Source organism: Takifugu rubripes, chromosome 9 (assembly GCF_901000725.2).
Source record: "Takifugu rubripes chromosome 9, fTakRub1.2, whole genome shotgun sequence".
Lineage (NCBI taxonomy): Eukaryota > Metazoa > Chordata > Actinopteri > Tetraodontiformes > Tetraodontidae > Takifugu > Takifugu rubripes.
The window spans coordinates 2600596-2615132 of record NC_042293.1 but is presented as its reverse complement, the minus strand read 5'-3'; the positions used below and the strand labels follow the sequence as shown (position 1 = coordinate 2615132).

Sequence of the window (14537 nt, the reverse complement as noted above, 5' to 3'; positions counted from 1 at the left end):
TACAAAATGCCGAGGGACCACGTCATCAAACACCTGCTATGACGGCATAATTTATCTGAATTTATTCCAGCGGTGCATGTGAGGGGTACCAACCTCCTGCTTGTGGCTGTCAGCAGACTGCTGGTACTGCCAGTATATCACAGCTCTCTGAGATTTGGGACTGCACTCCAGAAAAGTGCTGCTGTTCTCCACGCCATAGACGGTTTTATCCAAGAGCGTCGTCTCCCCATTTAGCTCATCTAGTTTGGAGGAAAAGTGCGAGTGTGAGAATATTACAGTGTCACACAACGCTCGGTCATGAGTTGGAGGATGCAGGAGGATACATGGGTTTGCCCTAACTACAGTGGGTTATTCCCTTTATACAGTTCTTTGATCCAGAGAACTGCACATATCACATTAGCTTGACTGTTTCCTGGTACTCGTGCTATTTTGCCCTCTTTCTTTTTGTCTTTTAAAGAGTTAAAGGCCATATTTGTGACCAACAGGCTGGTTTTGAGGCGTTGGACCACAGACCTGGCAGCAGACGGGCCCACAGTGCAACAGCGAGGAGACTTAGAATCCCGACCATGTTAATTACAAGCTATGCAAAGCCTGACCCTTCTTTTCCCACCAGAACTTCACTTTTGTGTTATTTCAAAGAGCTTTTGTTTGTGTACCGTGATGCTGCAGGTCGGAACACTGCGTGAGCGGGTCGCCGTTCCTGATGTCCTGTCTCCTCGTCCTCCTGCAGAAACCCAAAGAACAGCGCGCGTCTCTTTACAAGTGATGGGAAATCTGTGTGTGCGTTCAGTTGGGAGACAACGAGGACCCCAAAGCTGATAAACGGCAGCAGCTTGTGGAATCGGAGGCCAGTTTTAATTGTAGGTTGTGGACGGCAGAAGAATTCACACCTAATCAATCATCTCTGGCTGTCAGCGCAGACACAGAAGCATCAGCCGAACCGCTGACAGGATTTGCTGTCAACAGTTCTTCCCTGCTGCGTTGCGGCAAAAGGAGAACGCGTTGTTTTCTTTTCCTTCTGCCCACATTTGCAGGACTCTGGGATCTAACACACAGCAAGAAACGCGCTGCTGTGCGGCTACCATCGAAATCAATAAACCCCCGTGAGGTTCTGTGTGGGAGGCGGCGCCGAGAACGCAGAGTACATGAATAGACGAGGGTCACTACTGACACAACCCCGGAGATATCGCCGCTTCTACTACAACATAGTGTTTATAGTGTGAATGTGGAGCGTGGATCGAGCACCTCTTCGCCATGGGAAAATATCTGGAGCATTCGGTGCCGTCCCACGCGCAGTAAGGGTCCCTTGCCAGGCAGCATTCGGCACAGGCCTTCCCGTAAACCTCGCAGCGATGCAGGGGCATCTGGGACACGCCAGAGTCTGAGCCCAGGTACAGTTGTTGCTGCGCGGGTTGAAAAATAGAGATGTCAACTGGGGAAAGGGGTCTGGACAGGTGTTTCTGTCAGTAAAGGCAGGAATTCAGTCATGTGTCACTACCCCAGGTGCTCGGCTGCCTCATGCCTGTCATTAAATGACCTGTGTTTATAAAGTTGATGACAATGTAAATGCTCCTCCAATGCTGACATCTTTGTTATTTTTTCCCGCTCTATTTTCTTCCACTGTCTTTGTTCAGTTTCACCCGATTTGAACTGTTACTCATATTCGTGGCTGGTGTCTTTTCGATGCACCGGCTGACCAAGGGCCGTTCCCCGGAGCTTAATCTCATCTACCGAGGTCGTATTTCACCCCCTCAGATTAAAACGGAATAAATACCTGTTTCGTTGAAAGCTCCATTGCTCTAATGGTGGTGGGTTCCTGTCAGAAATACCAAGGTGACAATAAAACCGATGGATCAGAAAGGGTTTTCCTGATACAGATGTAATACAAGTGAAATGAGATGAACGTACTCTGAAGACAGTCATTTCCTCCAGTAGCACTTCTTCCAGGTCATGCCAGGAGCCCCTAGGAATGCACACCACTTTTAATATTGTCCCCATGTCTGGAGAAGAAAAGCACACGTTAATATACGGTATATTCTACAATTCAGCTGTTACTATGACAACATGTTCCAGGGTGACGAACAAATGGGAATGCGAATGGAAAGGTTTACCTGTTCCGATGAACATGACGTCGTACTGTCCATCTTCTGCTTCCACTTTGTCCACCACGATCTGCGTAAACTGGTAATCCACGTCTGTTTTGACTATGATTGGTCGATTGTTGATGGCGTAGACAGGATTAAACATGGCTGGGTGGCTCCGAGCAAAGGTCACAACCTCATCGGGGAACTCCTTAGTGGTGTCATACCCTCCGAACGTTTTGCTTGGGCACTGTGGATGGAACAGGTTAGATTCCAGTCCAAAGGCAGGATAAGCGTTGGATTTCACCCTGGGCGGCGTGCTTACGGTGCCAGGCCGAGGGTAGGGAACCCGTCCCTGGTAGGGGACCCACTGGTAGTTTGGTCCATCTCGATGAGCGTAAGGACCCAGAAAGACCCTCCTGATGTCGGCCATGCTGTACAAACACACAGCTGAGCCTTTGAAGATGTTGCTAAAGAGTGACAGAGAGTCTGATAAGGTCAGTCAGCCAGGACACAGAGCAGCAGTCACGACTGCAGATCTCCATTCAGTGTACCTGGAAGTAGTAAAAACAGCATAGATCATCGGGCTCTTGGGATCCTTCGTGCTTACAAGAAAAACATCCTCTGTAAGCCATAGAGAAGACATATTGCAGACATATTGTACACCAGAAATATGCTTATTAAAGGATAATACACAACACACGCTCGGGGCCGAGCACTTACGCAGTTCATCAAAATGTGTGTCTATTCCATTGCTGCCAGGCACGGAGCAGATCAGTCGAGCCTTTAAGAAGGTAGTCCACTTATTTACCAGACTCCTGTGGCCCCCCAGGTCATTCTGTTGGACAGAAGGCCAGAAAGCTAAAGGTTTTGGGAAAACCCACAGATCCATCCATCCATCCATCCATCCATCCATCCATCCATCCATCCATCCATCCATCCATCCAGTAGTGTTAGCTAGTTATTGCTAGCTATAGCTTCAAATTTGTCATATGACAAATATATATGTCATTTTTATGTGTTAAATTATCTGCAGATGCTTCTAGACAGCTAATTACTGTCAGATCATTCAAATAACAATAACAAACCAGTGTCAGCTTCCTTTTAATGGATGCTAGACACGCCTGGAAGGAAACCTCTGATTTAATTTCTCATTCTTCAAACGCCTATCGTGATAGTCAGTCAGTCTGTCAGTCAGACAAATATCCATATTTGCCTCTTCACTCTTCTTTTCCCATGATTAATAATAGCAGACTGCATACAAGCTATGATGCAGAGCATCCCTCATGCGCGGAAGTGCCAGTTCACGGGGTGTAGCATGCAGACGTGCAGGCACAGAGTGCTGGCTCATAAAAATCCTGCTGTTGATTTATGAATCAGAATGTGTCCAAACATGCCCACATCCTAAATTAACACCGTCCTCCATAATGGATGCCTTGTCTTGTGTTGTGCACAGGAGATTCCTGACATTCTGGGTAATCACACTGTTCTGAAAGGGCTGCGCAGCTGAACGGAGCGCCGAGGCAGCGGCTGAGTGCAGCGGTTTCCAGCCTGACAAATAAGGACAACTTTGGAAGAGAATCCTGACGGTAATTCCATATAGACGGATGACGCAGCGGAGCCAATCACAGCCGAATCCTGCCAACGCCGCTGCCATCCAGAGCCTCTCAGGTTTAGGTGACATTTAACATTTCTCTCAGGTTTCCCCGTTCAGGGGCTCAACAAAGCCCTCTCTTCACCGGCCTAAAAATAATCGCCAACCCGCCGCCATGGAAGCCACTTAGACAGCAACTGACTGATTTTTTTGAGATGCAGGTGGCAATTCGCCACGTTGTCCGTGGGTCTCTATTCCTGTCCCTTTGTTCTCGTCAGACAGCGGGTGTGAACCGATGTGTGGTGAGTTAATGCCTGCTTGCATACCTTGCAGAGCTGCCCGACGCGAGCGTGCGTGGCCTTCCCTGCGTGCTCTCCGTCTATAGCATTCTCTTTGAAGAACAGGTAGATCTTGTCATCTTCTTGGTTGTCGCTCTCGGGAACCAGATGGACGGCCACAAACCTGGGGTCTGCAATGCAAACAGCCATTGCATTGTGGATTTGAATGCCAGTTACAAGCACTTTATTCTTCAACGATAATAAAGCACCAGTTAGAAAGATGATTCATTGTGAAGCACAGTCGGGATTAATGTGATTCAAGCAAGTCGGTAAGTGGCGATAACTGAGCTGATTCATTCCCCAAAACATATCATGGCGAATATGAGCTATGAACCAACATTTCCAAGAATCTCTCACCGTTCAGCCAGCGGGAGTCATGCTGCTCTGTCCTGATTGGGTGATGCTTTCCAAGAGTACGAAAGATGGCAAAGTCCCGCCCCATGAAGTCAGCGGACGTCCCAGCATACAGTTCTCCGTCTGAGAATGAGGGTCAATCAAGTAAGTCCGTGTTGATACAGCAGATTAGGAAAACGGAGCGAAGGTGACGACGGTCGCTCCCTGGTAACCGGGGTGAGATGTTCGCCTAAAGACTCTGCAAATGTTCGGAGGCTTAGCAGCTCAGGTACACTGAGAGGGCACAGACGGCGAGGATGTGATGAACATCAGGAGTGTGAAATCGATCCCGGCGGGGCCGAGGAGGGCGGGGGGGGGGGAAAGAGGGGTGAGATGATAGACAGATGAAGAGAAACGGGACAGAGGTGTGAGTCGAGGGAGTACATAACAATGCTTGAGAGAGGAGGGATACAAAGGAGAGATGGGATGAGGGGTGATGGGATGGAAAATGGCCATCTGCTGGTTTAAATGGTGTGATATAACACAATGTGACTGGTAATAATTGAGGGTTAAAAAGAGAAAGATATGCACACAGAGCCCTTGTTTACTTGCCAAAAAGGGAGTGAGGCAAAAGAATCTCATCTGGCGTTACCCACACAGCCCATAAAGAAGGCGTTTTTGAGTAGAAATTGGGTTTACAAGTGATACCAATGACAGGTTTGCAAAGTTTGAATCCAAACTACAGGGCAGATCTGCTCTTAATGAAAGACACAAAGGCCCCGTTCTGTTATTTACACTTACTTTAGATCATATGTGAGCTTAAAATGAAAGAGCAATGCAAAGGGTGTGCAGGACCGTTTTTATGTGACCCTGCAGAGGAGCCTGTCTAACACTCACCGATTAGCATGGAGGCAGTGTGCAGTTTGGGGTCGTAGGGACTCTTTCCTCGCCCATTCTCTATGTGAGACATGAGTCTAAAGACATTATCCTGAAGACAAGGACAGAAAAACATGAATGATCATATACAGCAGCCAAATACAAGAATTAATGTATTGTCATTTTTAAAGAATGTAGCTATTTCTCTTGGAAGTGGGTCACATTTTAAAACTACTGTATTGTTAAGCTGCTCTTGATGCAGTTGAAAACAGTCTGATTGTTTTTCCTTCCAAAATGCAGACAGGAAACCATCGGATAAATGAGACTTCCAGTGTGTTCTGTGCGTATTAGATGGATTTTGTTCTGCCTCTAATTGTCTGTAAATAGACATTTAATGAATGGGAAATACACATTTATTGGAACAGGGTGATTTCACTCACATTCACAAGAAAACAACCACACACAGAGAGACACAAAGCCATCTCTTATTGGAATAATGAACTAGAAATCCAGCAGACGATGTAAGTCTGTATTTAATTTTCCGGACCATTATGCTGATTAAGACCATCTTTATTTAGAAGTCATTTTGTTTGAAGCACTCGCCTTTTTCTTAATGCCAGCCTTTCACGACTGAGCAGCCAAAATCTTTTAAATATAGTACAATGTTTGATTTTACCTCAATTTTCTTTCCAACCTCCAGGTAGGAACATACGGGGTGGAAGGCTCCTGTTCCACACACGTAGATGTGGGTCTGGTTGAAAGGCTGCAACACTTTGATAAAGTTGGAGCACTCCCTCTATTGGAACAGAGACGGATAAAACAGACTTATTGATCAGGTTTTGACTAAATCTACAGCTGCTGTCTGTAGTTTGTAGTGATTAGGTCCTGATGACATGCTTTATATATACGTCAAATGGGTTAGGCCATCATGGCATCTGGCCAACCTTTATGTTCAAGTTGGTCTGTGGCAAATTTGACAAAAATCCCTTCACAAAGCATGAAGTAGCCTTGACCTTTGACCCCGAAATCGAATCACTTTATCACTGAGTCCAACTGGAACCAAGTCCGTTTATGTCAAGACAGTCCGTCACACCTTCCTTGATGATTTTTTTTCTTCCTTGAGCTGAAATCTGAGCACATTTTTCTCAGTTCCCTCTTGAACAAGACTGCAGGTTTGTGTCAGATTTAATGGAAATCCCCGAAGGCATCCCAGAGGTCTGATGTTTATCGAGTATTAGGTTGCAATGACCTTTGCTCTCCAAAATTTGAATGAGTTCATCCTTGAGTCAAAGCTCCCATTTGAGGCAAATTTGTACAAATTTACCCCGAGACTGTTTAAAGCCACTGAAAGACTGTGAGGCTGGAGTGACCTGTGACCTCTAAACCAAATTTTAAGTAATTCTTCAGTGCTGGGTCATGTTTTTACTAAAAAATAATTTGGGGAATCTTTAAAATTCCTGTGGTTGCACTTAGCTCTGCAACCACAAAAATCAAACTGTCAGCTACAATGGCTGAGGAAGCAGCTTCCATCTCCACAAGCATGGAATGACCGTGAGACAGTAGTGAGCTTGACCTTTGACCCATGACCTTGAAAAACGAATCAGTTGCCGTCTGCAGAAAATTCCTTTAAGCTCTCTTCAGGTATTGGGTTCACGATATGAGGTGCTTACAAGGCTTCTGTTTTAACCTATGACCTCATAAATCATCAGTGCCATTTACGTCTCTTCTTTTCTGCCGTGTCATTGTTGAGTATCACAGTATGTCGCTGGGAAGGTTGCAAACTTAAATAATATCATGAAAACAACTGTTGGCTCCTCATTGGGATTGCATTGGGTTTGTCCTTCTATGGAATCTCTGCAGCTCTCCATCTTCCTCCTACAGATGCATATCAACTTATTTCACACTCATTCATGTGTTTCCAGGAACGTTGGCTTGTTACATGAGGCGGCATCAATGAACTCGCTCTCCGTCGCTTTAATACTCACTCTCCTCGGGCTCTATAACACAAACTCCCCCCCCGGGACGTTTTATTCTTTCCTGACCACAGTGTTTACAGAAAACACACAAAGGACTTCACTGAGCTTCAAAGAAACCACACAGAAGGGTTAAAGGGGAGAATCGCTTGCGCTGTTCTGGCCGACGTGAGGAAGTGAAGTGGAGCACAAACATTATTTCCATGATTTTACATTTCAACATTTTGCCTCAGGCTCAGCTGAAGAAGGAATTCATAACACAGCTCGGAGGAGTCAAAGACAACCTCTCTGTGAGCCTGCCACACACACATACACACACACACACACGCACACACACAGCAGGCAGTCCGAGTATTTTAGAACTGCACTCTGCCTGTGAGATGCGATATGTGGCTTGACGTGCAAGGGTCAAACAAGGTAAATAGTCTGTGTCTAAAACATCAAACTATATATTTTTTAAAGGTCCTACTTAATTAATCAGACAGAGCGTACAGTTAAATAATGAGACGCTAATGCCTATAATCCCTGTATATATCTCTATGTGTATGTACAAAAGCACTGTAATGTCCCGGCTTCGAAGAGGTCAAATGGAGATCTCAGCCCTGCCCTGCAGAGGAGGATGGAGCCGATGGTGGTGCACTGGCCAGACAGCGGATTGTTTATGTCGACATACTGGTATAAAATTAAAGTTAACTCATCATAAAATGCCCAATATTTACCATACTTTAATCCCAGTGAAGGAAAAGGTTTTGCCAGAACAGATATTTGTTGAAAAAGAAGAAATTAGATTTTCCAGCTATGTCTGGGAGTGAAAGGGGGGGTAAAATGCTGACACCCCCCGCTCTGGTAAGATGAATGAGCCCAGCTCTTACCGACAGATCCTTCCCTGCCCACTTGCACTCGTCTCTTCTGGTGGGAGATGCCGGCCAAGGGATCTGCAATAAAGACAAAACAGTTTCTGTTTATTAGGAAAAGTCCCGAGCCTTGAGTCCGTGTTTGGATGCGAGTCGGCGCAGCTGCGGCCTGCGTGTGCACGTACGCAAGGGTTTGAAGAGGTCGCAATGTGATTTGTTATCCACTTTGTTTCAGTTTAGTCTATTATTCATCCAGGTGTAAAGAGAGCATCTAACAGTCCTGACACAGCATGTGATCGTGTGCAAACTGCCACTGGTCTGAAATATGCATGAGGCACTTTTGTGTGGAAACAGAACAGAAGGTCCCAAGATACCTGAGCTCCTGACTGGCGCTCCGGATGGAGGTACGCACTTAAAGTCGGTCAGAAAGAGTTGGGGATGGATGGAAAACTCAGAAGTTGGTTTGTACCTGTGAATAATCTCTGATATTGAGAAGGTTGAAAGAGAAGATGTGGTCTTTGGCTCCGACCACGAGCCTTCCTTTCTCCTCGTCCAACAGGAAGGTGTGGTAAGACGAGCTGTTGGCCAGGCCTTCAAACGTCACCAGGTTGTTAGACTCCAGCATTTCTACAGGAGAAAGAAAAGGGGAAGCAATGGTTGGCAAGCAGGAAAATGATGTTTCCTTCTTCTTGCAAAATCCATCCATAACTCTGATTTGTATATTTTCTTTCCGTCAGCCATTTCAAAAACCCATCCTCTGGTCTAGAAAGCATTTCCAGCCTTCAGGCATTTCCATGACCACGCGTTCGGGGCTCCATTCAGCCAGTAATGGGCTGCATACAATGACAGCTTGGAGAATCTCATGAAGGTTCACTAAGCACATTAAAAAAGATGAAACAGTGTGTTTGGGTTACAACAGTTCGGGCCACGCGGTCCTTTTTATCCAACCCCTCTGTCCTCACTTTTTTGTTTAGATGTAAATGTTGTGTTGTTAGAAAAGCCCCTCCTTACTGAATGTTTCCACCACTACAAATCATTCGCCGAGCAAGGACACCGACAGCTAGAGTTGAAGCACGGCTGAGCCAAATTGGACTGGGCAGCTAATGCCAGAAACGGGACCCACTGAGATGAAATTGGGGCTGGTGCCAATGATCAATCTGTCTGTTGCGAGGAAATGACCTTGACCAGAGCAGCCAAGTTACACTGACACTGAAAACTGGCAGAAACAACTCTGTAAACATGTTATTGTCCAAACTGGAGAATTACTCAAAACCACATCAGCAATTAGGAGCAGTTACTATGGAGTCCAGGCCACATTTTGCAGGGTAATGCGCCACACTGCCAAATCCAGCATGGAAGCAACATTTATTTTCACGGTATAAAGTGGAACTTGTTGCAAACAGACAATGAGCCCTTTTGTACTGAAGGAACTACTCCACGGTTCCTGTAACAAAAGTACCTCCTTCGTGGCATGTTCACACCGCAGGAACTAGGAAGACTTTTTTAAAAAGGCCTATTGGTTGACTAATTTAGTGGCTACTTCAGAGTAGGAGCTAAACTGCCTCATTAGAGACCACCAGTGAAGTATGCGTCGACTACCGAATGCATGCCGGACAGCCTTGTCTTGCCCTACTTTACCCTACTTGATTGTGACCTTCCGTGAGTAAGCTGCGGGTTTCTCACCCAAATTTCACAGTTCCATAAAATTTTGGGAGTAGTCATAGAAGTCATCACCTCAGGGTGTTTGCACACAGTACTAAGAACCAGTTTAGTTCTACCAAAGGACGTACTTTAAGGTAGAACCGGAACAGCTAAAAGGGGGAAGAAAAAGCCAAGCCAAAGTCATGTCAGCCAATGGAACTTCTGTAAAGGCCTTAAATATTAAGATATCATTATGATACTGATTATTGTATAGAGCATCCATTTTCTGCATCCATTTTCCTGTTGTAGACATTAAACACTGTAAATAAACAATGGGTAGGCTAACATCTGCTCACAGCTCTGAGCAATGAAGAGGAACGATATCCTTTCCAGAACGTTCCATCATTCTATGAGGGTTTTCCCAAAAACTAGTGAGTGAAGAAATGCCCGAGGGCAGTAATAACCTGTAAATGTTGAATAAAAGCATCACATGAAAAATAAAACCAGTCAAACTACACAATGACTCCCCCCTCCTCCCACAGACCGCCCACGCAGATGGATGCAGGGGAAAGATGCTCTCTCTCCCTCTCTTTCAGGCTGTAAACAATAAATAAGCTCATGAATGTTTTAGCAATGAGAACCGGTGACCCCCCCCCAACTCCCACCCCCACTTCGAAGTGTGTCAGAACCCGAGAGGACACGAGTGGCAGAGAGGCAGAAACAAGAGACCAGAGGCATCGTACTGTACCAATGGCTTTTTTACTCATTCATAAACTCTGAATTTTGTTTAATTTGTCATCACAGATAGCAGCTGCTTCTATACCTGGTTAACAACTGAGAGGAAAAACTCAAAAGTGATCATATCAACATGGTTCAGTCAATGTTTTTCATTGCACATAACTAAAAATTCATTTTAGAAAATCCCTCCGTCCAGTGTGGAGGTGCCTCTGACGGATCCCTCTGCTCTCGTCCTCACACTCATGTTGTACTTAGATTTTATTGCTCAAAAATTTGATGCAGACACACGGAGCCTTCACAACCACAGAATTTTAACCGATAAAAATCCAAAACACAAACTCACTTCATTTCAGTGGGCCGCAATCATAAATTTAACCAAAGCAAAACCAATTACAAACCATAAATATGTAGAAACGGAGAACATTTATGTCTTGTTTTTTCTGTCAAGCCAGCAGACCTATCTTCCATTGAGCCTGAAGGGTTTCAGAGCCTGTAATTTGTCTATCCAAAAGACTTCCAGTTGGTTAAGTTTCCCATTTCATCTTCATATGGAAATGCTTGTTTTGTGGTTGTATTATGGGACTCAAAAGTGTCTGGCATTATATAATTTTGCGTGTTTTTGTTTTTGAATTGATCCTACTGCACAAGAAGGGCATTTATGAAGACGTTCAAGGGTTTCTGTGGTTTTCGTGCCAACAAAGGTTCGTCGCAAAGTAAAAAAAGGAAAAACAGAGTTGATAAATGAGTAAACAATGTGACTGTGAAAGAACAAACCTGTTGAAATGAAGGAAACAGGGCTATTTTAGTACAAAAGAAAAAAACAACAACAACAGAAGAACATTTCGGTTTTGGCAGATTAGCTACATGTTCAAGTCACTAAACACTGTACACTCAGGATGGCAGCATTCAATCTGTCTGCATGGAGATTTAGATGGTTTCCTAAGTGCTTAGGTGCTTAAATCAAAATGAATGGCACTGGCTTTAGATGGGCCAGTTCAGCAAGGTTTTAGAGCTCAGCCAAAAGTCTGATTGGAACCGGATATGAAATTTTATTAAATAGGAGATACAAAGAGTTTTACTTGATTTCTCCCTTGTGGCCCAGATTTGTTCTCTGCTGTATCATTGGTGATTAATAATGAGGCCATCCAGCAGCTGCTGGCTACCTTTGACCCCTCCACACCTGCACCAGAGCTGCAGGTCTGTGCTGGAGAGAAGAAAACCACCCCTCACGTTTCCCTGCACGTTCTTTATGTGAAGGCAAAAACACACACTGATGAGTCACCTGGAAAGGCAGAAGCCAACAAAAAAATGAGGATCTGTCTGCCTGTAGAGTCTGTTTATGGAAAGGAAATAAGTAATTAGCCACAGAATCAAACCCTGGCTTTGTCAACCGCCTCATGTGGAGATACCCTACATGGAAACCGCACATCATAATTGCACTTCAAACTAGATCCCTCTTGAACAGGATGGAGCATCACGACATAAACCCACCACCCATAAACGCCATGGCAACAGACCATTCAAAAGAGTCTCCTGCCAAGTTATTAAGAACTACTCACCCTAGAGAGTGGTTCTCTATTGGAAGATCCGTAGTCTAGATCTGATATCGATACCTATATTAATGTTGATGGGTGGTAATAATCTGGATTGGCAGTGATTCAAATGCAGCAACTATAATCAGAAAGGGGGCGTGGCACCGAGGCAATTATGAGCATCCTCTAAAAAGCCGCACTGCAGCGTCTACCGTGATACTGTTTAAAGAGATGCGAGACGGAAGAGAGACGGAAAGACATGCTTCCTCACAGGTGCACACGTATGTGGGGCGCAGAACAGGTGTCAGCTGCTGCCCTGCCGTAATTTTTAAGGTTCTGTCTGGCTTTTTAGTCTAGACATGCAGGAACTCTGCAACCAAACATTTTTACCAGCTGCTTTGTTTTGCCGACGTTCTCCTCCGTGTCATTTCCTTCTCTCGGTTTGATTCGCTTGAACATAAACCAACCGCTCCTTTCTATCCTTTGGCTTTTCCAAGCAATGAATTTGCGAGTGAAAGACAGACGGAGAGACGGGAAATGAAAGGTGAGGGTGGAAGATACAGAGTGAGAGAGATGAGGGGGCAGATGGAATGGATGAAAAAGAATCAACAGTCCCATGTGAGACTGGTAAAAATAAACTCTTTTAGCCTACATTCTCTCCGCCTTTTTCTCTTTCTCTTCTGGAGGGCACTAGGAGCGTTTTCTAAGTGCTTCTGAGGAGATGCATAAACACATCTGAACAATCACCCACGTGTGGACGCTGTACATGGAAAGGTCAAAAATTGAGCCGGTGCTGTAGTTACAGCGATGGTCAGCTCTTAATGACTAATCACACAATGACAAAACCAAACCGATAACTGTTCCTTTTTATCTGTCATGGAAATATACAAAAGTCTCATAGAGACTTCTGTAAGCATGAAGAACAAGGGAAATATTCAGTTAATACTCATCAAAGGAGAAACTGCAGTCTGCAGTGTGTATTTGTATTGATTAGAGCTTAAGTTGCCCTTAGTGTTGCGTTATTTAACTGAACAACAGTGCACATCTTTATGACATTAGGCCTGATCATCATCCAAACAGCCACGAGCCCTTGGGATTATGTAAGATCGCATGTTTATTGGACAAGTAAATTCATTCTTGAAAGAACGTCAAATGGCTCCAATGTTCTGGGATGGAAAACAAAGAAATCCCCGACTAAAAAATGCCTCCAGTGAGAAGAGAAGAGCCCCTCCAGAACCTAAGAAAGTCCCAGGTAGCCGACATTTTAATTAAAAGTTTACAGGATGTAATCTCTTATGTTGCCCTGCTGAATGTGTGTGACCATGTGTGTGTTTGGCTCTGATGGGGAAAAGGGCGGACACATTGAAAAGAAGTGCATTTGGAAGTACACCCATATCCTATAAAACTTAAGCAACTGCTCGACTGCACCTTCCCCTGGACACTTAACAACATGTGCTGCACTTTTTGTGAGCTCTGAAATGTGCAAACCATATGGGTATTAACTCCTGGGAGGATCCATTTACCCTGGTGGTGTGAATCGATTATTCATTTATCCCAGGAGAGCCCGTGCAGAGGGACTCTATTTAGCGTGTAGTTCTGCTCTGTAAACTCAGTTTACTTCATCAACACCCAGCTTTTTGATTGTTGATACAGTTGGGCCTTATCTGGTGTTTAGGTAGCCGTGGGGTACCGCTGTCGTGTTTGTCCCTACCCCACTGACCTTTTAGCCTCAGCCCTCACTTTCAAAGATCTGCTGGGGTCCCCTGGGAAGCTGCGTGTGCGTGTGACAGCGAGAGAGCATTTGTGTGTGTGTTTGGCTCCATGCTGTGGTGAACCACTGGTTTCAGGAGATTCAAGAATGTGTGGAGGAATGAGGCTTCCTGCGCCGTCACGGACACAGTCATCGTTAGACACTCTTCAATTTTCCGAGCGACCTGCAGGGGTCAGAGTTCCTTTACCTCACACCTCTGTGGAACCTGGATCAGAGGGTCCCTCTTCAGGATTTAGCTCTCAGGTAATTCATTAGAATGAGTATTCTGGTTTCCTCTGCTCTCCAAGCCCAAGTCTGCCATATCACAACGGTAATACATAATTTATAAGATCGTATAAATGATTCATAATGCAATAATCCCTAATGGGACCTGCAGCAGGTAATATTTGAGCTAATTCTTCAGTGTTTTATGAATAGTATCCCCCCCCACCCACACACACACACGCACATCAACCGACACCTGCGTCATCAGAGACGCTGCCAAATGTATTTCTCTGCCCATAAATGCAAATGAGATCTGATGGGAATGTTGAATATGGGGAGGGCAGGCCGATAAGCCGCCCCAGCTGCTACCTGAAGGCCTAAAAGAGATATCACAGCATGGGTGTGTTAAACCAAACAGACAGCATGTTGTCTTAAAAGCCTGATGCTCACAGGTATCATTAGCTGTCAACAGATGGCCGCCCGCTCCGGCCTTTGCTGCGCGTGCACATTTGCATGCTTGTGCATGTATAATTATGGATCTCCAAGTCAGGAGAGAGAAAGATCTCACTTTGGGGAAGCCATCTGCTGGAGCAGGCCTGCAC

The 14537-nt window shown here is 45.1% G+C and overlaps 1 protein-coding gene across 3 annotated transcripts in view; it reads right to left on the bottom strand.

The window, feature by feature from the left end:
• The window catches only part of sema3ab (sema domain, immunoglobulin domain (Ig), short basic domain, secreted, (semaphorin) 3Ab), a 30398-nt gene that overhangs the window by 2820 nt on the left and 13041 nt on the right, over positions 1-14537 (bottom strand). For all 3 annotated transcript variants that reach the window (XM_029842295.1, XM_003967150.3, XM_029842296.1), the window contains 15 exons: positions 8519-8676; positions 8068-8130; positions 5899-6018; positions 5244-5334; positions 4371-4490; positions 4002-4144; positions 2805-2919; positions 2636-2705; positions 2407-2551; positions 2112-2331; positions 1909-2000; positions 1775-1816; positions 1246-1403; positions 657-724; positions 94-239 (listed from right to left, as the gene is read on the bottom strand). In XM_029842295.1, coding sequence (XP_029698155.1) covers positions 94-239; positions 657-724; positions 1246-1403; positions 1775-1816; positions 1909-2000; positions 2112-2331; positions 2407-2551; positions 2636-2705; positions 2805-2919; positions 4002-4144; positions 4371-4490; positions 5244-5334; positions 5899-6018; positions 8068-8130; positions 8519-8676 — 1751 coding nt within the window. The remainder of the gene's footprint in view (positions 1-93; positions 240-656; positions 725-1245; positions 1404-1774; positions 1817-1908; positions 2001-2111; positions 2332-2406; positions 2552-2635; positions 2706-2804; positions 2920-4001; positions 4145-4370; positions 4491-5243; positions 5335-5898; positions 6019-8067; positions 8131-8518; positions 8677-14537) is intronic.